The following is a 27679-nucleotide window of genomic DNA, read 5'->3' as shown; positions in this document are numbered from 1 at the left end:
ATCTTATCTGTCACCATCGGAACGTCACTACGGAAAGTGGGCGTGGCGTAAAAAGTTTGCGAAGCCCGAAAGTGAATGAGTGACAGTTCATCCATCCTCCGCTTTACCAGAGCGCATGGGGCATCAGCTAGGATCCGCGCGGAATTACCAGATGTAAACTTTTACAGAGTAACAATGAATTTAAAATACATATTCCAACCCACACATGGACTCTCTGTTGTTTGTTTCATTTCATTACTATTTTTAAAAATCAGACCTTTTTTTGTGCGCCATGCACGGTGAATGCGCCCAAATGCCGCCGCTTATACTTGAACTACTTTAATATGTGACCAAAAGTGGATTAAGGATTTATAAGATGATCTTGAGGAGGCTGTTACATGCACTGCCTGTCTTCGCTCTGACTTTGTTCATCCTGGTTTTGCTGGATTTGCAGCTGCGCACCCGGAGTGACCAAAACCCCACTGCGCCCTTTGCACGCGAAAGAACAGCATCTCTACCAAGGACCGTGGCTGTAAACCAACACAGAGATGTTGGAAATCAGAAACAGAAACGTCAGAAATGGAGGGAGATAAAGCCACAACAATCTTTAAAACTCACTGACATCTTCATTGCAGTGAAAACCACCGGCCGTTTCCACAAGATCCGCCTTGCTCTTCTTCTGGAGACCTGGATCTCCAGGACTAAAGACCATGTGAGTGCTCCTTGATCTATCTATACTCAAAAAATAAAGGGGATTTAATATAAGAAACTCCATACTAATCAACCAGTCAATGTTTTTGATAGTTCATTGATCATTTCATTAGTCTAAATCATGATTTGTGATACAAACTCATACAAAAACTGCTGCTGTTGATGTCACAGGACGTCTGGCAGACGTGCACATCCTGTGGCATCAGATAGAGGTTGTGTGCAAACGTCCTGGTGAAAAGCACAGGTGCAAAACCTCACTGGCATGGTGCCAAAATATGAGTGTCTCACAAGTGGCACCTAAGAAATGTTTCCAATCCACATTTTTTTTCTACTTGATTGCTAAACAGTGATTGAATTCATTTTTCACAAGCACGAATGAGCCGATTTTATTAACGTTGGCACCATGCCGCAAAGATTGGCCCACACATTGGTGCATCTATATTAAAACAGAGTGATCTGAGCCATTTCCTGTTTCGTCCGCCCTGTACTCGTTTATAGACTGAGCACTTCCTCTCTGTGTTCTCTAATTCAGCAGTAGCCTTGTCACGAAGAGTAGAGATGGACTTTTAGGTCCTCTTTTTTTTTTGTCACAAGAAGCAGAACTCACAGCGGTGACCTTTGAAAGAGAAACTAATGAAGACAAGTGACTGAAAGACCATTTAAATGAAGCCACGTTCAGTGCCTTCCACTGATAGTCTTATAATGCAAAGCATTTGGCGTGGCAGTGAATTAAAATTAAAGTTAAGGCTTGTAGATACTGAAACCATCTCTGATTTGACAGATCTAAACGACCAGACCAAGTCTGCGGTTACAACACAGCAGCTCTATGAATCGTGACGTCACGGTCGCGTTTCACCACAAAATCCAAAGCAAAGAGTAGCCTACAAAATTATGTTTCGCATAAAGGAAATTTTATTCAAATGTTTTGCACAGTGACTTTTTTTTAATATATATAAATTGTATATAGGCCAGTAATATATACATGATATTTTAAAATATCAATACTAGTACTAAAATCAGAATACTAATATTAAATAATAATAATATAACTTTTATATTCTATTAAATTTAGTATTAACCTTTAAAAAAAAAAAAATACTACTACTACTAATAATAACAACAATAATAATTTGTATTGTTGTATTATTAATCACACAATCATAAAATCAGCAGCAACAATAATACAATTAATAATTGTAATTATGTGACTAATAATACAACTTTTATATTAAATTAAATATATAATTGACTTATTATTAATACTTTTACAACTTTTGCATTCTATTAAATATTTACCTATTTTTATAATAATAAAAATGATTATGTTTATTGTGGCATTATTAATCACATAACAATAATAATAATAATAACAATAACAACTATAATAATATTACAAATTATTATTTGATTAATAATACAACTTTTATATTCAAATAAATATACGATTTACTTAATTTTAAATAATAAATAGCCTATTATTTTATAATAATACAATTAAAAATGATTAATTATATTATATTAATAATAACATATTATTAATATGTGATTAATAATGTCACAATAAAAAATATTTAATGGTCCGAAAAATGGCTTCAGATTATTTAAGCAAAAATAATGAAAAAATAAATAAAAATATAGGCCTATATATATATATATATATATATATATATATATATTGTTATATATTGTTATATATTGTTATATATTGTTATATATTGTTATATATATAATATTGTATATATAATGTTAAATTCAAATTCATGCTTTGGGATATACTGGTTTGATATACTGGCTGGTATATAATACGATTTTTCACCCAGCTTTGCTGTTCCTTTCAGACATAATTATTGGTCATTATTGGTTGGCTACTTGGCAAAAAGCAAAATTTCACACACATTTATTTTAAACTAACATCGAAAAAGTCTTAAACGTCCCCTTTAATGGACATCCATTTAAACCGTAAATGATTAGACTTGACTGTGGCCTGCTGTAACATGACATTAAGAAGCAGAACAAAGTCAGACTGACATACTAACACATGCATTCACACATTCAAACTAGTGGTTAGGCAGGCGCTAACAACATGAGCTCTACTTTAGGAAGATGTTAGTGATTGGACTTGCCGAGCATTATCTTTAAGTGGCTTGTCAAAACGAATTCCCAACATGCAACTCAGTATGCAACACTTTCATAGGAGCAGCCGTCACTCTAAATATAAGATGACACGTGCGAAACAGCGGCGCTGCTCATCCAAATACTTGTACGATCAAAGAGAAAGTGAGCGAAATGCTAGGAGCTGAAATTCCTCTTGTATGGCATACTAATTCGTTTGTGTTTGTGTGGAAGAAATGACTCTCAAACGTTTCAGTAGTCTGACAGTCTATGAGTCTGAAACTGTAGGGGTTTGAGGTTGAGGTTTTTTCACCCTCAAACACAACGATTTCAAAAAATTCCCTGCTTCTGCTTTATTGGTCCTGTTTTGAATATGAGAAAATGGTGCCTGAGGAGGAAGTGTGTGTTCATCTCAAGTTTGAAGATTCAGCTTTTCCATTCCCTCTGGGGCGTTTACATGACAATGATGTAGGCTACTAAAAACAGAAACTTTTTTCCTTCGCGTTTTTCGTGTACAGGCGACAACGTTGTCAAAATGATCCCCCTTCACACGGATCCGCAAAAACGACTAAAAGCGCTGTATTATTCTTTCTTGCCAGGCCAGTAGTTGGCGATGCCACTTTGTACGGAAAACCTACGCGCCTATAGACTGAACACGTACAGTAATACATGTGCATGATGTCACCGTTTTCACAAATTCACATTTTTGTGGTTTACACACACATACCCCAAAAACTACATTGTCGTATGAAAATGGATAACTTTTCATAGGTTTTGGCCGTTCATTTACGCGACAACTGTGTTTTTTGAAAATGGGATTCAAAGTGAAAGCTATTGAAAACGGTACCGTTATTGTCTTGCGAACAGTGATGTCATGTGCATGCGTATTACATGTTCAGTAGGTGCGTAATGTTTTTTTTTTACAAAGTGACATCGCCAACTACTGGCCTGGCATGAATAATACAGCGTTTTTAGTTGTTTTGTGAACGGGATCGTTTTGACAATATTGTCGTCAGTATGTGAAAATCGTTTCTGTTTTCAGTGGATCGTTGTCGTGTAAACTTACCCTCTATCTATGAGGAGACAATGACTAATTTTAAATATAATTTTTTTGAAAAATCTTAACATTTGAACATAACATGAGAATGAGAACATTAAGTTAAAAACGTTATTTCTGAATGTTTTCTGAACGTTCTTTTAAATGTTTTATGCGAACGTTAAAGGAACGTTCCATTTGATCATTTTGCAAACATAATGGAAACGTTACTTTTGAAGTTGAAACATTTCAAAAACGTTACGCAAACATCCAACCAAACGTTTCAGGCCCCGTTTACATGGTTATTTTGAAAAACTGAGACATTTCCCTTCGGTTGTGCCCCTCGTTTACACGCAAACGGAGAATTCGCCTCTGAAAACGATTCTTTCTAAAAACTCCGGCCAGAGTGGAGATTTTGGAAAACTCTGTTTGCACGTTTGCATGTAAACTGAGAAAAACAGAATTTTAGGCAGTCGACGTCACAGTATGCGACAGAACTTGCACTGTGTCAAAGGTGCGACCTATATTTTCGGGATTCTGATTGGCTAACATGGGCTTGAGCTTCTCGTTACACTGCCACCTACAGGTTTGGCATGCTCTTGACGGCATATACACGGGTTTGTGTAAACGAACACTTTTCTGAAAACGGAGAGGGTGAAATGTCCGTTTAGGTAAAAAACGTTCCATGAACGATGTATAAAATGTTTTTGAGAACATAATTAAAGACCAGAATGAATGTCTTACTAATGTCCCTGGAAGAACGTTTGTTCATAACTTTGAGAGAACCTTGCCACAACGTCAGCTAAAGTTCTGAGAACATTTCCTGTTAGCTTGGCTTTTTCCAGGCGATTGGGTTCTGTCCCAATGTTTGATGCTTACGATTTGGGCTTTGTTCAATTACGTTTTTAAGTTCCAACAGCGGGTTTTTAAGCACAGGATGTCGTTTGTGTGTGCGTATGTTTGTGTGCCCTTGCCTCCATGCCAATAAGAGGAAGCGACAGCCGCAGACTACGTTTCGAAACAATGACAAAACGGAAGTCTATCTGACAGAGGAAGTCTTAAGCTGAGGAAACAGGAACGAAGTGTGAAACAACAACTCCGGCACTTTTAACAAATGCCAGGATATTTAAAAACTTTTTTTAAAACGCCGGACATCCGACACATCCGAGCAAAGGCGTTTTTGCCCCCCGCCCAACACATTGTTAGATTTTGTGATTGAGCACTTTTACAGACTAATATGTTTTTTTCTCCCCTGTTCGTTTCAGTGACATGTGTATATGAGGCTTTGATATTATAAGCAAAAACGTTTTGGGTGCAACCGGCTTCCTATAAGTGCATCCGTTTTTATCGTCCATCACATTATGAGGCCTTTCTTTCCTAAATTTGCAGGTGGAGCTCACTGAAGAGCCAAATGACATCCAGTCTGTGGATCTAATGGGGGATAGAGTTATGGTGTGCTTGGACCTTCTAGCTCCACCCATTACATCCAAAGCTGGGCTCCATCTGTACCTATTTCTTTCCCTCTCAAGTTGGGAAGACAAAATGAACGTGCCTCCTCCACCAGTTTCACTTCATTATGCCACTAATGGGCAGTTGTGCTGCCGTTTCACTCTTTGTGTATCTCCAGACGGTGCTTTATGAGCTGCTGTCATCAGCCGTCTGATATGAGAGCTAAAGATCCACCCTTATGATTTATGAAGGAGCTCGGGGTGTGAGTGGGCCGTTTCCACTCGCTCTGGCCCATTGGCTTTGATGGTTGCGGCATTGATCTGCGCGTTCGATTATTCTGCCTGTACTCAAGGACCACTGAGGGAGAGGCATAGAGACTTACGATCTGAGCTGTCTGGAGCGCCTAGACGTCGTAATGAAGCTAAACTTCCAGAGTGACACCTGCACTGCATCATCATGGGATGCAATAAAGACTCTGTGTGTGTGTGTGTGTGTGTGTGTGTGTGTGTGTGTGTGTGTGTGTGTGTGTGTGTGTGTGTGTGTGTGTGTGTCAAAACGGAAGTGTAGAGGTATATATGGCCACAGATAGGATGTGTCTTGGTCTAGCAGGAAACTGCTCCCAAATCTGCTCCTCTCACTTGGGTGAGAGACTTCTTTTTTTTCAATTTTTTTTTTTCATTTTGGCTCTGTGGTTACAAATGACACTGGAAAGGTTCAATACTAATATTATATATTAGTGCTGTCACATCGATTAATTGGATGTAACAAAAGTTTGTAAATCTACTATATATGACGACTCTTTGACATATTGCTTTTGTTCCTTTTCTGTAATGGATAAAACGTCTGCTAAATGCATAAATGCAAATATCTACATATTAAAAGTCATGTTTTAAATATGTGTAATAATAATAATTTTAATAATTATTATATTATTAGATTTCTAATAATATGGTAATACATTTTAATGTATAATATAATATATATATATTTTTTCTGATTAATAATTAAACAAATAAAGGTTAAATAAATAAAATTAATTAGTTCTACATTTTGTAACATTCTTTAAAATGTTGGCTGCACATTTTTTCGGTAACATTTAGTGAACAACTGACACTCTAGAGAACACAATTATGAGAAAATGAGGAAAAAACGATTAGTCTGTAAAAATAATAATTATATATTTTTATATATTATATATATTTTATATAAAAAGATAAAAGCAATATTTAATCAAATATATAATTTAAGAATTAAGAATAATAAATATTTAAGAATGTAACATTTTGTTGTTTTTCATTTTTTTTTGTGTGTGAAAGAAATTAATATTTTTATTCAGGAAGGATGCATTTAATTTAGCAACAGTTACAGTTACCTCAAACCTTTAAATGGTGTATATCCCACATATGAATCAATCATGTATTGAATATTTATAATATTAATTATATTATTCGGTTTTGGATAATATAAAAATGTATTTTTTATATAATCCAAAACCGAATAATATAATTTATTTTATTTTATTATTCAGAATTGGAATTATTTGTTGTTGTGTAAGTGAAGATGATGTCAAAAAAAAAAAAAAAAAAGCAACCCAAAAATCTAATTTTAAAAGCTATTGTAGTGAAAACTGCTATATGAAATGTATAATATAAAAAATATTGAATAAAATATATAATTAATAGTTAAATAAAAATTAAGAATAAATAATAATGAATTAAAAATAATAAAAATGTAATATTTATTTTAGTGCTACATTATGTAACATTCCTTACAATTTTTCTGTTTATTTAATGTTCATCAAACTATTAAAAACAACGGATCAGCTGTACCTCATATTTCTGAATTATTTTGTGATATTTATTTATATATTTATTTATTTTTTGATAATGTTTCTCAATAGTTGTTGTGCCAACCCAACTATCTCAGCTGTAGTTTTTAGACACTCTCACACAAAAACACAAACGCTTTGCAACATTGTCGTCCCACCTTGAGAAAACACTGGTAATAACAAACCAAAATTCTCTGTACGGGAACACGGGAACACAGATGCTCTGAGGCCTTCTGGTGCACCAGCTGTTATCTCGCAGTGGTGCATTATGGGAGTTTGGGTGTTACTTGTCCTCAAAAGACCACCAGGCTCTCACTGCACCATTTCAGAATTAATGGTTTCCCTCATGAATTTGTGTTTATTCTTTACTTTTACAGACGTACATCTTCACAGACAGTCCAGATGAAGACATTTCCTCTGAAGGTAGATCATCTTTCTTCTGCAGGATTGGTGTGAACTTCTGAATCTTTGCTCTTCACTCGTTGTGTGTTTCTGTGCTCACAGGATTTAATGTTGTCGTCACTGACTGCTCGCCGGAGCACAGTCATCAAGCTTTATCCTGCAAGATGGCTGCCGAGTATCACCACTTTATGGCCTCTGACAAAAAGTGAGTTGGACGATAACGTAATATGACCTCATGTTACGATGCATATCAATGTATCTATGTATCTATAGCCGCATTTCAGTTTGTCCCAGATCTGTTGCTGTCTGCGTTTCCATTGCTGTCTAAAGTATTGTGAAGATTAAGCAAATTAGTCCGTTGACGTAGGACTGCGTGCGACTTTCCAGTTCCCGCTGGATTTCGTCCTCCGCATACAAGCTTAATAAAGCCAGAACCTTGTTGTCGGTCCATCAGTCGTATTTTTTAAACTCCATTTTTGAGTTTAAAATGGAGCTTCTTCTTCCTCCTCTTTTAGTTTCTTGGCAGATTGCATTGTTCATTTGTTGCATACCGCCACCTACTGTACAGGAGTGTGTAGAGTGTTGCAGTAATCTTTTGGCTATTCAATCAAAAAAACATTTTTGCACGCATGCACCGTGACAGACTTTAAATGGTGGTTGAAATAAAATGCTGCGTGGAGTCAACCAATCAGCATGTTCAGCACCCAAGTCCCACCCCCGAAAGTTCCTGAACTATCTATCTATCTATCTATCCATCCATCCATCCATCCATCCATCCATCCATCCATCCATCCATCCATCCATCCATCCATCCATCCATCCATCCAACCAACCAACGTGCTAAGACAATGTGTACATTACAAGTTTGATACAACTTTTAAAGCACTTGTGATTTGCCATAGGTGGTTTTGTCATGTTGATGATGATAATTACCTGAACCCTGGAGCCCTTCTTTCTCTCCTGACGGCCTTCCCAGGAGAAAGCGATATCTATGTGGGCAAGCCAAGCCTGGATCGACCAATGAGAGCACAGGAGCTGCTGGAAGGGAATAAGACGGTCAGTATCATTTTTTTTTAAACTGAATTCACTGTTCTGAACAATTATCGATAATAATAATTTTTATTTTTCATTGATCAGCCTTTACCAAAATGTAATTTTTTTTACCTTCAGGGATCAATCAGTGATTAGAGCTTTATTGCTTATTTATCTGGACAATTCTGTCGGCTCTTTTACTGTATAGCTGGAAAAAAATACTGTCAGGGGAGTTGATCCAATCATGTACAATGTTTAACGCCAATCATTTTGAGTGTGTGTGTGTTTGTAGTCATGCTGTCTTTGGACCTGCTTCTTCTCTCTCTCTCTGTGTGTGTGTGTGTGTGTGTGTGTGTGTGTGTGTGTGTGTGTGTGTGTGTGTGTGTGTGTGTGTGTGTGTGTGTGTGTGTGTGTGTGTGTGTGAATGTGTGTGGTCCTGGTAAACCCTACGTTATGGGGACAAAAATGACAATATCCGAACTCCGAACTCCTATTTTTATCCCCATGAGGAAAATAGCTAATAAATCATACTAAATTATGTTTTATGAAAATGGAAAAATGCAGAAAGGTTTTAGGGACAGGGTTAGAGGATAGAATATACAGTTTGTAGAGTATAAAATTCATTATGTCTATGGAATGTCCTCATAAATCATGAAAACCCATTGTGTGTGTGTGTGTGTGTGTGTGTGAGGTCTACAGGAACAGACAAGCCATTCAGTTCAGATTTCATAATCCTCTCTCTCTCTCTCTCTCTCTCTCTCTCTCTCTCTCTCTCTCTCTCTCTCTCTCTCTCTCTGCTGTACTGATATCTTCTTGGGCCACATAGGCACCTGGGGGTAATAAAAATGAGACCTGTCTTTTAATTTCTGCCACTCCAGCCGGTCTCTACCTCCGCTCAATGGGATGAAAGACAAAAAGAAAACAAATAATTATACCCACTATAACTACATATTGGTTATACCCATATAACAACACATGCATTTTATACATTTTTTTTTTTTTTTTTTTTGCAAGTTATGTTTTTGGTCTTTTTGTGCCTTTATTTGATAGGACAGTAGAGATTTTGACAGGAAAGCGTCGGGTGGAGAGAGAGGGGAAGGGGATCGGCAAAGGACCTCGAGCTGGGAATCGAACTTGGGTCGCCGGAGGCGCAGTTGCGCTATATGTCGGCACGTTAACCATGGGGCTATTGGCGCCGACATTTTATACATTCTTTTTAATTGTGTTGTTACTGTCTACAAATCCATTTTACCTGCTTCCTTTGCTTTGTTCCTCAACTTCTTTCTCTATATAACACCCAGTCGGACAGTCAAAGCTCCATTGAATCCAAACTGCTCTTTCGTTCTGGTCAAAAACCTGGGCCGTCCCATCTGCCTCTCTGTGTGTCCCCTGTGTTGTTTATGTCCACATTTATACGTCTGGCTGGACAGGCCACAACTCCCTACAGGGGAGGAATACGGTCGAAAGGATGAGAAGACAGAAAAGGACTGTAGAGAACCTTGAGGGTAACGGCCACACGGAGGATTGAGTGGAGAGATAAACGGATGGGGGGATGAGTTGATGGATACAGGCAGATTTATGCCCCTGTTGCTTATGATGCTCCACAGAACCCCATGTAAAAACAAACCGGCTAAGGTTATCTGGAAAGCCAAGAAATGAAGAGCAGATATGCATTGAGAGCTTACAGAGAAAGAGAAATTCATGGTTTGAAGAGCTGATACATTGCAATTTTTGTTGCTTAATAGGGATTTGGTCACATAATTGGTGAACCATCTGAATGAATGTATAGATTTTAGATTGCTTCTTGGCGGTATAGCAAATAGGATTTTGTAATAAAAAAACTTGAATGAAAAGAAGGGGAAAATTAAAATGGAAATTAAAATAAATTCATTTTTTCGTGTTGGCTGAGCAGCACTTTCAGATGTTCGTAACAATCCACCTGTCTGTGTTTGTGCTCAGTTTGTGTTGGCCTATTAGTGGTGGGAATTTGACTCTTTCTGTATTTTACATATTTACACCAGTAGGTGGCGGCAAATAACTGTCTTTATGAGTGAGTCAATGAATCATTTACTCAAGCGATTCATTTAATATTCATTCAGGTATTATTTAAACAGTTGTCTTCATGAGTGAGTCATTGAATCATTAGCTCAAGAAATTAATTCGAAATCGGTAATTCATTCAGGAACAAAATGAGGAATTGGCTGCGTCCAAAATGGCATACTCTCTTTAGTAGGTACTTATTTTGAATAGCCTAAGTAATTACTTCACGACCGCTAAAAAAGTGTGTTCTATATAGTATGAATGTGTGCAGTATGAATGTAATCTGGACGTAGTACATTCGCCATGTTGTCATTATCATGTGACCTAACAGTATCAGTTGTGTCGCTTCACTGTCATTCATATATCCTCTCCTGTGGCCTCATGGGATAGTAAAGTGTCCATTGTATGCACACTTCAGAATCTCACTGAAGTAGTAGGTCACCCGCGTACTTTTTGCCTACTCTTTTATGAGTACTGTGAATTCAGACATTCTTCTTTTGTCACATACTGTTTTTCACCTACTATATAGTAGGGAAGTATGCAATTTTTGATGAAGCCACTGTGTTTATGAGTGATTTACTGAATGAATCATTCATTAAACAGATTAGTTAAAAAAAACTAAATCATTTAGAATCTAAGGAAACTGAGATTCATCAGCAAGTTGCTTCAATAACTGCTCTTGTTAATCTCTTCCATCTCTTGTTGCTTAAATGCCTGCTTTAGGTGAGGCTTTTACTCACGAGTCTCCACTTGTCCTGCTGTAAACTATCGCACAGTGACCGTTTGCATCACTAGAGCTTCAGAACGACCATAAATCACTTTTCTCATCAATATTTTAGGGCTTGATTCTTAAATTGTAATGAACTGTGTCATTAATTCTTCATATAAACTATATATTTGTAACCAACTGCATGAGGCTGATGTTGAAACTGACTGGTTGACTTTTTCCTCTGTTCCGTTTCAGAGGGACGTCCGTTTTTGGTTTGCCACAGGAGGGGCCGGTTTCTGTCTGAGCAGGAAGCTGGCAGAGAAGATGGCACCCTGGGCAAGGTGAGGCGCTGATTCAGCATGTGTGTGTTTGGCTTTGATTATGAAACCATTTCATGCACATTTTAGTGCCTGTACCTTCCTATAAGAAATCATTTAAAAAATCGTACCGACCCTACTCTTATGAACTGTATAGTGTAAATATTATGCATATAGAATATGTTTGTCTTTATTTGCAGTGGTCCCAGGTTCGAGGAGACCTCCGCAGTAATCATGTTACCTGATGACTGTACGGTGGGCTTCATAGTTGAGAGGCGACTGGGCATCTCAATGGTCCATAGCAACATGTTTCACTCTCATCTGGAAAACCTACTTCTAATTTCCCCCAGTGATATCCCCAAACAAGTGAGATGACTGTAAATTTTCACCAGATTTTTTTAATGGTGGCTATTAGTATTGCTTTAATGATGGTTCATTAATTTCAGTTGAGAAGAAAGGATTCGAAGCGATCAAAATTAGGATTTTCTAAGTATCATTTGACTTAATAAGCTAATAAGATAACACCTAGCATACACCTAGGATACCCTAGCAACTACTTAGAATACCCTAGCAACCACTGCACTAGAATGCTCTAGAAACAATCTACTACAACCACCTTCATAACTTTAGCACAGGAAAAAAGTAATCATATTTTCTTTAAAAAATGCCAACATTTAGTTTTTATAGTTTGATTCAAAATACTAAAGGAACTGTGAATTAATATTTTAGTTGAATTGAATTGTAATATCTTGAATTGAATTGTAATATCTTTGTTAAAAAATGCATATATATATATATATATATATATATTACCTCAAAGAACTGAATGCTAATATTTTACCTCAAAGATCTGGGGCCGTATGTATAAAGCCACTCAGAGTAAAATTTTAGTCTTAAGTCTCTCAAAATTCTAAGAATGACGTCACTTTACTTTTATTCCTAGACTTAAAAATAAGTGTGATTCATAAAGGTTCCTAAGTGTCAAGACTAGGTCTCAGCTCCTAAATTACTTAAGAGAGCTGAAGAGGTCTCCTAACCTAGTTAGGAGTAACAAGATGGCCACAGAGAGGAGGAGGCCACGCACTTTTCAATGAAAATATGATGTATTGGAGTTACAGTAAATGATGACGGAGTTGATCAAACAATAAAAGTTTGATCATCAAGGGATCCTTTTTCGAACTGACTTTTAAGAAATTTTATAGCAATGAAATTAAAGGAAAGTAGTAATAATTACATTGTTGCTGACTGGAAAAAAGCAGCAGTGCACCAGTGATGACTTGAGCTCATCAGTCCACTGTAAGTAGGGCCTCAATAGCACTATTGTGGCACTGACCACATCAAATACAGTAGTGGCTAAAAGTGATGTGCGGAGTTTTTATTTTTAATTTTTTAATGACCCTCCAAGTTTGCTTAAACCATCAAAATATGAGGGAAATGGTGTTTTGTTCTTCCCTCATATTTTACAATATTTGAAATATATATATATAAAAATAAACTTAGTGAAAATATTTATCTGACTAAATTATTTCAAGTCGCTTTTTACAATACAGATTGTTTCAAAGCAGCTTTAAAGTGATAACAGGAAAATAATGCAACAAAGTTAGTTTGGGCTGTACAGCAGCTCTAGAAGAACATAGTGCCATTGTACAGCTTAAGTTCGATGATGATTCATTTCCATTGTAAAAGATCATTAGTCATTAGTTATCTATTTAGTTCATTATACAGTCGCTCTGGAGAAAACAGTGTTGTCATCATTCAGCTCAGTTCAGTTCAGAGACAATGGTGTCAATGCAGGCAGATCAATAATATGGTTGAAAAAAGGGCTAACTACAGCTACAGGTAAAAAAAAAAAAAAAAACACTAAAGAGCTCACAGGAGAAAAAAAAATCTGGAAAGCCTGGCTAAAAAATATGTCTGTACAATTTGACATGTTTCATTGTGTTATCACAAATAAACAATTGACTCTAAGCACAACTACACAATACGCGTACAAAATCTTTAACACATTTGTAACCCTATTTGAATAAAGGGTGAATCTGACAATTTTCCTTTGCCTCACTTTTGGCCACTACTGTATGGCAGTTCATTGACTTTGCAAATCTCGCAGCAAAATAAAGCCACTTTAATGAGTATTTCGGGCTTTCCTGAGTTGTTGGATCCATTGATGGAACACATGTTTGCATAATTGTAAATGAGGAGACACATCAATAGAAAAGGATTCCACAGCATAAATACTAATTTGCGAAAATTTTGCACAATGCAAAGCATTTTTTTAAATAAATTTAAATATTAAAGTGTCTTAATTAAACGATTTTATTATAATAAAATTAAATGATTGGTGTCATGCTGTAGTGACCTCATCCTTGCAGGCTCACTATTGGCTGATTCAGTGGTTGAGGGCGGCCATTTTGGGTTGACATCACTGTAGTCCTTAGTTCACAACACTTAAGTGCCACTTCAGTCAGCACTTAAGAATCAGTCTTATACTTTACTGAAAGTTGCTTTTAGCTGCTTTATAAAAGTCTCCTACTCTTAGAAAAGTCCTACTCTTTACTAAGTATTTTCTGACACTTAAGTCAAAGCTTAAGACTATTCTTAAGAGCATTTCTTAGAAGTTTTATACATACGGGCCCTGATTGCTAATTTTTCCTCAAAGATCAGGGGCCGTATTCACAAAGCATTTTATCTTACCACTAGGAATACTCCTATATCGCACTAAAAGATTTTAGCTAGGAGTTTTCTCTTAGAAGTTATTCACAACGCCTTTCAGACCTACTCTTAGTAAAGAAAAATGACAACTCCTAAACTAAGAGTGAGTCTTTGTTGCTATGGATGACGTCATTACTCATGCACAAGCTTGACTGAAGTGACCACCTTGATTGGCTGATGATTGTAATGCGGGAATGATTCCAAACACCTCCACTACGATGATGAGTGACAGGTCTGAGAATGCGTGCGCTACACAAGTATTGCGAAGGACGGAAGATGATGAATAACTGAATAAATAGCCTAAATGAATAAAGAGAAAGGCAAAACAAATAGCCTAGTAGCCTAATGAAACATATGGATTGATGCAATATCTTTGCAACATTATTGAATTAATCTGTCACTATATGCCTCTGCCTACGTTTGCAAAGAGAAAAACATTTTAATTTGATTCACAATGAAACGTTACAATTAGTTTAAATGCAATGAGTAGCCTATAGTTTTGGTTGTTGTTGGTGGCGTTATTGCATTCCTAGTTATGCCTACAATGCAAGATTGTTCCCTCACGATTGGAAGCTCCTGTAGCCGCCGCGTACGCATTTCAAAACATCGCAACGTGAAATGCCACAAAAAGCGGTTTGTGAATAAGTCTTAGTGAGTTAGGAGTCCTCTCGACTTCTTTTAAGCTGTCCCAGGCTTAGGTGCTACTTTTAGGGCTAAAATGCTTTGTGAATTACTCTTAGTCAAAAAAATTAGGAGTCCTAAAGTTACGAGAGACACGCCCATTATTTTTAGGAGTTGCTCCTAAATTCGCCAGTTAGGAGCTACTTTTAGCCTTAAAATTCTTTGTGAATACGGCCCCTGGATGCTAATTTTACAACTGGATGCTAATATTTCACCTCTGGATGCTAATTTTATGTCAAAGAACTGAATGCTGATATTTTAGTTCAAAGCTGGATTCTAATATTTTAGCTCAAAGATCTAGATGCTAATTTTACAACTGGATGCTAATATTTCACCTCTGGATGCTAATTTTATATCAAATAACCTAATGCTAATATTTTACCTCAAAGAACTGGATGCTAATTTTACAACTAGATGCTAATATTTTACCTCAAAGATCTGGGCCCGTATTCATAAAGATTCTAAGAATCCTCTCAGAAAACTCTTAATTTAGCTTAAAAACTTTTACGTAGGAGTCTTAGCTTAAGAGCAATTCAGGACTGATCTGAGAGCAACTCTGAGTAAGGAAAAGACAAAAACTTTTATCTTAGTAAGAAGGCGGGGTTGACCCCGTTGCTATGTATGACACAATCTTTTGAAGACTGTGATTGGTTGGTTGTCCAAGAAGGGGAAAAAAGTGATTTTAAGTATAGGGTCTATTCTAAGCCTTCACTTTGAAATTACATGCGTAATTTTTCCTGTTTGACCGTTCTCACACACACACATTATATATATAAATCCTTATTTTATTTACCATGCTGTTAATTTCCTATAAGGTATTTGCTTGGCTTAGAATGATAAAAATTGTTACACTCTTTCCAATTACACTGATTGTTGGCATGTCTATTTAAATGGTGGTTTGAATGTTGGTTTTAATGTATCAAACATGGAATTTTCCCAGTTGCCAAATATCGTATTGTAGTGATTACTTTAATTTCGGGCACTATGGCATTTCTGCGCTGTGTTGGAGATGTTAGCGTGTCTCTAAAAAGATCTGTCACAAACATGATCCCTGCACGATCTAATCTATAGCGTCTTATTAACTCACTGTCATCCATTGTCTGCAACACATTTCTTCTCCCTCTTCGTCTTTCTGCCATTTTCTCCTCTGCTAAAGAAACTCTTAAGCCTCTTAAAAGTCCTCGTCCGTGCTCCTAACAATTTTGACCTTAAGACCTCTTTTAAGGGTTAAGATGTTTTCTGAATTACTTTTTTCTTTACTAGGATTTTTTCTTTAAATTTAAGAGTAAACGCCCACATTTCTAAGAATTTTCTTAGAATTTTGTCACTAGGAGCTACTCTTTGCATTAAGATTCTTTATGAATACGGGCCCTGGATGCTAATTTTACAACTGGATGCTAATATTTCACCTCTGGATGCTAATTTTATGTCAAAGAGCTGAATGCTGATATTTTACCTCAAAGAACTGGATGCTAATATTATTTTATCTGCCAAAACAGATAACAGATTTTTGGGCTGAAATGAAATGGTTAGTAAAAAAAAAATCTTACTAGCCATGCAATTCTAACAACATATTTTCTGTTCTTCCTGTTTGTTTCTCTTCCTCTAACTCTGAAGGTGACTCTAAGCTATGGATGGTTTGAGAATAAAATGAATAGTGTTGAACTAAAAGGAGTTTTTACCAAAGACGAAGATCCGTCCAGGTTAGTCATGCACACACACCTTAACACATACACCTACATGCCCTGGGGATATAGATTTGCTATTTATGACTAAAAGATAAGGAATACTGGCACTAACTCCTCTTTCCTTTGTTCATTCAACACAAATTACCAGACAAAGTAATGTTAAAGTTAGATATAGCCAGTATGATGCAAAAGCATATTCCACTAAAGTTCCTGAAATCTAATTTCATGCTAATATTTGTATGTTTATCTGTATTCAGTGAGTTTGGTATCTTTCCACACATCTTTTTTTTTCATTAAACATCCAGGCATTTTCTGTTATCGCTATAAATCCGTTCTTACACACTTCGTGAGCAGACATCTCTTACGGGCAGTTTAAAAGCACTTCCTCGTACATATTAATCAGCTTAATCTGAATATATTTGTCTGTATGTATCACCAAACTCTTCACAGGCTAAACGATTTTATGTTTTCCTCAAGAGATAACGGATACTTGTTTTTGAGACCCAGTAAAGTTTGATTCATGCAAAGATTTCCCAAACTTCAACTAATCCTTTGCTTTTATCATTTATTATTCTATGATGACATTTAAAAATGTGTCATAGACATTGTTAATGATGCATTTAAGATGTTTTTAGCTAATGTTGTTCTGTTTCAATCTGTTTTTCAGGTTCAGGACGGTCCACTGTCTTCTGTACCCTACGACAAGTTGGTGCCCTGTAGCCCTCAAAAACGCCTTGTCATGGAATCAACGTGGTTTCCAATAATATAATAATCATGTATAAAGTGAGAATTTTAATGCATGAAGTTTGTAAGGGCTGAGGAACCAATAAAAGCCAAAAGTGCATGGTGTTCAAATGAGGAAACGTAAAAACCTCAATGTTTAACTGAGCCATTATTGTTATTGAAATTGTAAATTTAAAGTGTAACTTCTGTCTACTTGCTGCACATTTTGGTTATGAATTTGTTTGTTTTTAAACCATGTACTACACATAGGCTAATCTAATTATTTCAAAACAGGGTAATCTTTTCTATGATCAGTTGTATTCGTATATTTGCACTGTACACATTTTGATTACTGTAATATATTTGTACTGTATGATATACATGAAGCACTTAAGGCAAGTGGATATCCACTAAAATATGTTTTGAAATACATTTTACAGTGTTTGGTAAATAAAAAATATTTTCCTTTATAAAAACAAATGTGTGTGTGTGTGTGTGTGTGTGTGTGTGTGGTGGTGTGTTTGGAGAAAGTGCTCTACATGAAACAACAGGTTTGCATAATCATGAACTGCCTCTTTAAGACTTTAAGGCTTTGACAGACGGGGTACTGGCCCTTTAAGACAACCAACCAATCAAATGAACCAAGCAATCAAGAGGCAGTCTGTGGCCGTTTGCGGTCTTTAGGCTTGTTTGAGATGAGCAAAATCTGCGCAGAATCGATCACCGGTGATCAGCGCCGGATGCATGCCGGTTAGAAATGTGTCCGAGTGCGGTCCGCCTTGCTCTTACGTCATGCTGACGTATGTCAAAAAACTCTCGCGACCGCAAGGCGCACGTGTCGGATTCTGCAGTCGCGCGCGCAGTTGCTCTCCACCGACTGCGCTGATCAAAAGCATGATGGGAAACGACTTACTGACGACACAGCTTCATGCTCATTGGTTTAAACAACCGTGATGTATTGTTCTCTTTTAAAATGTTTGATTTTAAAACTCTGATATCATGTTTTTTATACTTTATGTGTGAATATTCCCAAACTATCCGACAGTGCGATTTCTATGGGTTATGCAGTGTAATTTTTATAAAAAACAAAAAAAAACAAAAAAAAAACACATATCTGTATTAAAGAAAAAAAGATTGATAAACATACTTGGAATGGAATTAAGTAAGTAGGCTACTTTGGGTGTCTTGTTCATTATATTTATTTTCATATTAAGCAACAGAACTTAAATTCCATCCAGTTTATTAGCAACACTGAGCACGAGCGTGAATCCCGCGATATCCATCTTTGATCTCGCAGGTGTCAGAACCACTGTGAGAAGAGAGAACTGTCCGTCTTGCCTGCGCTTTTTTCACTCCTCCCCTCACTGCAGCCGCCTACTCTCGCATACATTTCAGGCGAGGCTAGGCGCATCTCAAACAAGCCTCTTGTCTGTACTTGTGTTCGTGTGGACTTGTGAAACGTCATCAGTCGCTGCCCAAGTACTGTTCCAATTCAAAGTTCACATCTAGCCAAGTCCAGTTCAAATCCCCGGATGTGTTCTTGATCCGCCCCTTTTACCGAGGATGCATCGAGAGGTGACTTGTGCGGACTTGAGACAGCCAGGTATCCCAGAATGCATCTCACACCAACCAGCAAGCAACATGTATACCCATCTCACCAGCAAGCGTAATTTAAAAATACTGCTGTCACGAAATGTAGTTTTAAGAGTATTTCAGGCGAGAATGTAGTTGTTTAAAGCTCAAATCTTTGGTTTATTTATAAAGATAGCGCCTATTTGAAAATCTGATCTGACGTTTTCGGAGTTGTGAGATCCAGGCAATCGGACGCTCGGCGCTCATGTACCCCGCCGAGAACAGCCTTTCCTCGGCTAGTGCTGCTGACGTTTGCCGCTGGCTCGGATGTCTCTAGTCTAGTGGTTTAACATGAGATATACATCGTCTTGTGTATAACGGGCGATTTATTTATTTATTTATTTTATTTGTCTCATTAATCTATAATTTGTTCCCTGGCAAAACGTTTTGGCTGAGGGCAAAGTGATGTTTCATAGCTTTATATATTTAGTCTATTTAACTTTAACGTTGCAGCCTAGAGAGCTGACTTATGTTTGACTGAATCGTTTGCTAGCTTCTTATACCTTTTAGGCTACTTATACTTTTATAATGGCTATTATTGATCATTAAAACTGACATTTAACAAAAAAGGTTATGTCATTTTATTTTATATATATAAAACATATAAAATATTTTATTATACATATTGCCTACATTCTTCACTGTATGTATATATAATAAAATAAAATGACACAACCCTGTCTCTTTTTGCTAAATGTCAGTTTTAATGATCAATATTATAATGTTTTTTTATGTATCATATTTTTAAAATGAAAACAAAGAGTCAGGGTTGTGTTTTATATTTCGTGTTGTTATATGCAGTGAAGATATTGCGTTGCCTGAACCACATTTGTGTGGCCATTAATATGTTTAAGATTTTTTTAAATGAAAATGAAAAGAGGCAGAGTGGTGGTTTATAACATATTTAGTTTTATTGTAGCCTAAAAATATATAAAGAGATAACCGGAGTAGCCAGAGCGAGTTGAGTGACGCTATCAAGAACGCTGCTGTTCCATTTGCAGAATTATCGGACATGCGTCCTCCCGTCCTCGGGAGTTCGTTCTCCTGAGTCGAACTTGTCAAGTCCGAACTACCAAGGACTCAAGTCCGAAGTTTGCGTACTTGGTATTGAGAAACGGCCTGTGAGAACAAATCGCAAATTAAACGATTAGCTGCATAATTTGATTACAATTACTACTAATTTTGTAACACAATATTAATACATATAGGAAATTCACTAAGTAGGTAGACCTGGCATAACTACACCATTCTGAGGATAAACATGCTTGTCTTCGAATGAAAGTTCAAATGAACTTTCTCCCTCAACTAAGTATACCACAGTAGGCTATACAGTATAGCCATTAACGGACTACTTGTTTTACTACACAAATTTGGAAAATTTTCTTTCTGCCCCATAAGTCTTAATGTCTACCTGTGGACATTCAACCAGCCAGAGAAGAGGATCCGCAATCTCATTTTCTGCCGTCTGCTCACCGCCTGATCTGTGTGGCCATAAAAGCAGCTGAAGATAATAAAAGTTCTCACACACTCTTATTTGTCCCGTGGTCGGACACAGGGAGGTCTATAATGGAACCGCAAGAAGTTCACGAAATAACTTGAGTTGAGTATGAGTTTCTTTCTTCTGTTGAACACAAAAGATATTTTGAAGAATGTTGGTAACCAGACAGTCACTGATAGCCATTGACTTCCATAGTAGGAAAAAACGTACAATGGAAGTCAATGGGGTCCATCAACTGTCTGGTTACCAACATTCTTCAAAATATCTTCTTTTGTGTTCAACAGAAGAAAAACTCACAAATTTGGAACAATTCGAGGGTGAGTAAATTTAGACAATTTACATTTTTGGGTGAACTATCCCTTTAACAGCTAACGCAACTCCCACAAGTCTCTGAGTTAAGACTGTTGAAAATATGCTTTTTACAACCCAAATAAACGGAAAGAAAATATAGCTTTTCAGAGACAGGCGTGTAAAGAAGACATCCACAAGCAGAGAATTGCTCACTCAGAGTGGATCCAACAGGGTTCAGGAGAGAAACCAGAGGTGACAGAGGAAAAGAGAACGAGGGTGATTGTGTAATTATACTTCACGGCTTCTCGCACACCGTGTCTGTCAGTTTCTTTTCAATATAGTTACTCAGAATAAATGGCTTTCTGCCGACGGGCTTATATGTGGGCATGCGGGTTGAATGGGTGCATCATTTTGATGTTCTGTGTGTTGGTCAAACGAACGCACGCACGCACGGATCTTGATAACAGTCATTATGTGTGTTGGTGTACTTGTGTTCACAAGCCTGGAAGCTTGATCACTGAATACAGTATATTTTATAACTCTCACGAAAACTGTCAAAAGATGTCTCGGCCATGCATGAGGTGTAAAAAAAAAAGGTATTTTGCACAAAGAGTATTTACAAAGGACCACCCATTAATGTAATAAATATAGCCTAGTCTTCATGATATTATGAAGCACATATTTCCGTCCAGTTAATGCATCATTCCCTCAACTGTATATTACGAAATAATATATATATATATATATATATATATATATATATATATATATATATATATATATATATATATATATATATATATATATATATATTATTTCGTATATATATATATATATACTGTATATATAATTTATTTATTTATTTATTTATTTATTATTACTACTTATTATGGCAAATCTGAGCACAGTTTGAGACATTGTTGATATTAGGAATGCACCGATATGAAAATTTTGGTCGATATCGATAACCGATAATCCTTTATCTTTGAAAGCCAATAACCGATATATTGGCCGATAAATCTGAATCCAAATTTTTATATAATTTTTGAGTGCCTGATTACAAAAACAAAAGTCTCACCATTAAAATCCATGTCCCAAGCACACTATTATAATGTTCTCATTAGGATTTTATGTAATCTATATGACAGGCTTGCGTTGCACTTAACTGTATCTTTCTTTATTGAAGTGTTTTCAATCATATCTCAAGCAATTCAAAACCATCATGGTGAACATTGCGTATTTGAAGCGTCTCAGCTGTAGGAAATAATTCACTATTTATTGGACTTTAATATGGCAGATTTTCTTATCGGGCCGATTACGAAAATATTACAAGTGAACATATATCTGCCAATACCGATATTGTGGCCGATATATCGTGCATCCCTAGTTGACATTGTTCTTATAGGAGAAAGAGTTAGACAATTGTTGTTCCTATAGACCCTTTGCGCCAGAGAAACAAGCACGCAGTCTTTAGAATATGTGCAAATTAAAAACTTAGCTAACTTAACCTCTGTATAGTGTATACTTCTATGTAGGGCTGGGCGATATATCGCATTACATTGTTAGGCGCATCTCGTCAGTAAAGCCGGTTCCTTGATTAGTAGTAAATCGCCATCACCCGCAGGCCGCGATAATTAATGCGATATGGCTCAGCTTGTCAGTTAACTACGGCTCTTGTAAATGCCGCTCCATCTGAAAGCAGGTGATGGCAATTTACTACTAATCAAGGAACCGGCTTTACTGACGAGATGCGCCTAACAATGTTATGCGATATATCGCCCAGCCCTACTTCTACGTGATCTCTGTTGAAGAATTAGTGAATTGGATTTACTTATTGTACAGCTAACGAAAGTTATCAGGACACGGGCATTGTAATGTTTGAAGTGGATGTCATAACAAATTTAAAAAAGAGCAGTTAATTCATAAATCTGTTAGATCTTACCTTCATGCTGTGGAAATACAAACAATGAGCGCAGCGCTGAAAATGGATGGGGCTACATAAAGTCTATAGGTGTGTTTGCTTTTAAAAGCCCAGCATCTCTTTCTGAGGTTAGGTACATTAAAAGCACCTTAGCAATGACACGGTTCACATGGACAAACTGTGTGGTGCTGCAACTCTTGGGAATCAATAGCCATCGTGCCTTTAACCCCCAGCAGCCCCCCTACAAGATAATCAATAGGTAAATCAATAGGAAGTGTCCCACTGAAGGTATTTTCTCCTTTTTCTGTGGCCGTTTGTGATGTAGTAGAGAGCGGTCGAGTGGCCCTTACTCTGAGAGCAGGGTGAGGGTTCATAACCATGGAACCGCCCTCCTCTCAACGCCACTCAGAAACTGAGAGACAGGCGCTGACAGATAACCCTCAACTCATTGTATTTCTGTTTACAACCAGCAAATGTCAAACTTCTAAGGACATTTAAAAGGATAGTTCACCTAAAAATGAAAATTTTGTTATTTACTCACCCTCATGTTGTTCCAAACCTGTATGAGTTTCTTTATTTTGTTGAACACATTAGATATTTTAAAGAATGTTGGTAACCAGACAGTTGACGGCACCCATTGACTTTCATATAGAAGTCAATGGCTACCATCAACTGTGTGGTTACCAACAGAAATTCATTGAGGATTGAGTAAATGATTACAGAATTATTATTTTTTTTTTAATTTAAATGTTAAATAAATATTTTAATGCAGGTTTAATTCTATAAGTAATATTATAGCTTTGGTTTTTTAATTAATGAAAAAATACTATGGATATTATTTATAAATTAAATTTAAATTTCATATTCATAAAAATATAATTTTGCAAGCATTTTTATTTAATTTATAAATATTGTTTCAATTTGTATTTAGTTTGTTAATAGACAAAAAAAATAGATTTAGGTTTTTAATGCACAAGTATTATAAATATTATAATTTAAATATGAAATAAAATGTTATTATATTTTATAAAATATATAAAAATAAACTGTATTACATGTGTTTTTATTTTAATTCACAAATAATTTATAAAAATATTTTTTGGGGGGGTTAGCTTTTTTTAATTAATAAAAAATAGGTTTTTATTATGAATATTATTTATAAATCAAATATGAAAAATGTAGTTATTTCATATTTATATAATATCATTTTGCATGTATTTTATTTATTTTATAAATATTGTATTAATTTGTATTTTTTTAGAATTAGGTTTTTAATACAAAATGAATTTAATTATAAGTATTATTTATAAATTAAATATGAAATAAAAGGATTTATTTCACATTGTTTATTTTAATTTGTTGCATGTATTTAATTTAATTTACTGTTTAATTTATAAATAATACTTCATTTATAAAAAATAAATGCATTTTAACGGTTTACATCCAAATCCGTGAAGCAACAACGCAAGAAAATTGTTAACGTGAAGATAAAAAAATTTTTGTCTTGATGCCAAAACCATTAGATATGCACACATTAAGCCTCATTCATGAAGCGTGCTGTACAAATTTCTATTTAGACAATTAAATTGTAATTAAATCTAATTACGTCTATTTACAATCAATTTTCACAAATCCGTTCTACTCGTGTTTCAGAAATGAGGCTCAATTAATAAAAGGACAGGCCTAGATGCCAGGTTTTTCTTAAACCCATTTATGACTTTTTCCTGATTAAACAACAGTGGTGTTTACATGACCTTACTTGCTAATGATTATCCGTTCTCTCAAAAGTAGCATGACCTAAAAAAAACCTGGTCTGTGTAAAAGAGTACCTGTATATAACCTTCCTTTGAGACTTTAAAGTGTGTTTTTCAAAGAAAAGCTCGCAGTGGGACTCAGTTCAACAACAAAAAAATCCTGACCGTGTTGCCTCTATGAACCCATCCAAAGGCTTTTTGTGCTCTTATAGAGAACAGAATAGCTCCTGTTCCATCTGATAGCCCTCCTCAGAGAGGGGAAGTGCAGGACTGCCAATCACATTCACTTTGAAACTCTTTCAGTTGTTTCTCAAGCCAGACAGAAGGAGCAGAGGTGATTTCCTCAGCACTGACCCCTCTAACCCTTGTTCCAATTAATTCTGGACCAACCGTGATGTAGAAGTCCTCCGAACAGGAAATCTGAAAACAGTTCCTTGCCTTGGAAACAAATAAAATTAATCGTTATGCACGTCACACAAACACATGTCTGTCAGAGTCTATGTTCTTCTGTCTCTTCACAATGACTCAGTTAATGTCAGGCTGTTTATGTTTCAGTCCCGTATAGGGTCAGGATTTGATCCTGACAACTTAACTTGCATGTTAAGGCAGAAAGCTCAGGTCAGGACCTTGTGAGGACAGAGGGAACAATACATTTACACATAGCTGTTTTAAGACCAAGAATAAGACAAAATAGTTTGTATTTATCTACAGATTACATAATTTTTGTCAAATGTAAATTTTTTTTAGGGTTTTATCTGCCCATGACTGAGATGCAAGAGATATATATGTATATATATATATACGATGTAAATAGATGATGTGTGTGTGTGTGTGTATATATATATATATATATATATATATATATATATATAGTATATGTATATGTATATGTGTGTGTATATATATGTAGGTCTGTAGATGTATTTTTATTTGTTTTATTTTTCTAAAAAGTAAATGTTCTACATGAGAGTTAATGAATTGTCAAAAAAAAAAAAAATTCTAAAGCCTAAAAATACATATCATTTATGTTTCTGAATTGCTGATGTGTAAAAGCATTTGTATTTTTCATTATTTCATTATTTTTCATTATTCATTATTTTTTTCCTCCCCGAAGTAGTTATTTTAGTATTATTCATGTACTATAATAGTATTTGTAATTTTTTTAAATAGCTTTTATATTTAAATTGTTACTTTTGTTTGAATTTTAGTTATAGTACACATCTGTGCATATATATATATATATATATATATATATTTTTTTTTTTTACTTTGAAAAATAGTTCTATATAGCTATTATTTCATAATTTTTTTGTACTTCAACTTAAGCTTATTTTATTTCAGTTAATATTTGTAGTAAAGTTTTTCGTCTAATATTTATATTGTATTTTATTTCAGCTTTATTTCAACTATCAACAATAATTTTTAATAGTTTAAGTTGTAGTTAACAATAACAACACTGCTGTGGGGTAAGTTGTGTCAGGTAGTTTGGGGTTAGTCATTGACAGTATTGCTGGGCTTTTTTTTTTTTTTTTTTGCATGTAAGTAAAATGCAATTTCCAGGAGCTCACAGAATCGTAAATGTGACTATGTGAACTTTTAACACTATCAGGAATAAAGCAGGTTTGTACTGATACATGATTTTTATCTGTTTGGTAGCATTAATATGTCAGTTTAGATGAATAGTGAAAACAAAAAAACTAGCAAGAAATGCAGCTAAAGGAGAAGAAAAGACTGAGGGGGAAAGGAGGGAGGGAAAGTTTCAGGACAGGAGAATTCCCAGACAGATGGTGAGACGGGTGGAAGAGGAGATCCCATGGAGATCCCATCGTCATAAAACAAAACAGTGTGAGTCACCGTCACAGTACGGAGCCTGCGGTACCTCTCCTATCCACCAGGGTGCAGCACGTTATCAGTGAAAGTGTAATGTTTACAATAAAATCCATGTATTTGTTAAAATGGAACAATATATTGATGGATTTCAGTTGCAGGAAAACCACTTGGAATGTACAATCCGAAGAGGATCTGATGTGCTTCTTGCTAATGGACCATGACACTAAAAGTAATGTGTTTACAGACCTGTCAGTCTCATTTTGCTTAAGTGTCAGGAATCTGCTCTTTGCTTTCAGCCTTTTTCTGGAAAAGGTAATGGCTTGATTCAAAGGTACATTTGGGATGTCCAGTTAGCACGTCGTGATTCCTCTAGTTGACAAAGCTTTTAACCTCGCTGACCGGATGACATAAAACATCAGTAAGAAATCTGACCTCAAACACATTGAATCACCATCAGTACCTCGTCCCCCAGGTGTGACATCACCATATCTGTCAAAACACATGCTGCTGGCTTGAGATGGATGGCCTTGCTTAGATGAAAGACACTTAAAGTGACATGAAACAGCCTATTTTACTGTTGTTATTCTACATATTTTAATGATTTCATACTCAAAAGATTCTAAAGACGTGTTGTAAGTACGTGTGCTGATGAATTGTGTACAGTAAGACCACGAACATGCATTTAGAAAACAAACGGTACATTTAAAATACATTTGGACTTGTGAAGAAGAGATTGCTTTGTATCTTAGGCTAATATAAAGCTAACAGTAAAGATTGTGAAGCAGATTGTTCAAAATGTGCTAAATTATTTATTTGCATTAGCATGTGGTTCAGTCTTCAGGGGCTTAGCAGAACTGTTGCAATGTTTTCTCTCAGATTAGCGTTTTGTGTTAGTTTTGCAAATAGTGCAACTGTTTGTTAGCTTAGCACTAGTTCCCTGTTGGTCCTTTCTGTCACAGCTCGAGTCCGTCTCAATTAACAGATCATTTAAGTGTGAATGATGATTACACACTGCTCTCAAGCCAGTGACTAAGTGGGGATCTGCTCGGGGACATTTCCAGGCTCTGCTTGTGGCATGTTTATGTTCGCATTATGAACACTTGACACTTTGTGTTCACACAATATAGTGTTTAACTTTGCAAAGTGTCAATTGTGGTATAGCATAACACTGGATTAGCAGTGTAACGGAATAGCGGAATGAAATAGTTAATGAAATAGGAAATTCTGTCATGTACTCACCCTTATGTTGTTACAAACCTGTATGCTGTTGTTTGTTCTGCAAAAAAAAAAAAAACAAACAAAAAAAAAAAACTGTTTTTGCGTAGGCATTTTACAAC

The 27679-nt window shown here is 35.8% G+C and overlaps 1 protein-coding gene across 1 annotated transcript; it reads left to right on the top strand.

Annotated features, from left to right (window-relative positions):
- The first annotated feature begins 93 nt into the window (after nt 1–93).
- Nucleotides 94–17887, top strand: mfng (MFNG O-fucosylpeptide 3-beta-N-acetylglucosaminyltransferase). Its single transcript, XM_084416994.1, has 8 exons — nt 94–691; nt 7493–7538; nt 7620–7722; nt 8420–8573; nt 11554–11639; nt 11816–11981; nt 16623–16708; nt 17361–17887. Exons 1-8 carry the CDS (start codon nt 356–358, stop codon nt 17455–17457), a joined length of 1074 nt encoding a protein of 357 aa, XP_084273120.1. The 5' UTR covers nt 94–355; the 3' UTR covers nt 17458–17887.
- The last annotated feature ends 9792 nt before the right edge of the window (nt 17888–27679 follow it).

The sequence above is a fragment of the Rutilus rutilus genome (assembly GCF_951802725.1).
Source record: "Rutilus rutilus genome assembly, chromosome: 8".
Lineage (NCBI taxonomy): Eukaryota > Metazoa > Chordata > Actinopteri > Cypriniformes > Leuciscidae > Rutilus > Rutilus rutilus.
Note: the sequence above shows the minus strand (reverse complement) of the source record. Positions and strands in the feature narration are given on the sequence as shown.

What these genes read in the sequence shown, in the direction of transcription:
- mfng (XM_084416994.1), top strand. Translation starts at nt 356, where the DNA reads ATGATCTTGAGGAGGCTGTTACATGCACTGCCTGTCTTCGCTCTGACT. An exon ending in TCTCCAGGACTAAAGACCAT is followed by an intron (nt 692 to 7,492) that starts GTGAGTGCTCCT and finishes TTACTTTTACAG; the next exon opens with ACGTACATCTTCACAGACAG. An exon ending in TGAAGACATTTCCTCTGAAG is followed by an intron (nt 7,539 to 7,619) that starts GTAGATCATCTT and finishes CTGTGCTCACAG; the next exon opens with GATTTAATGTTGTCGTCACT.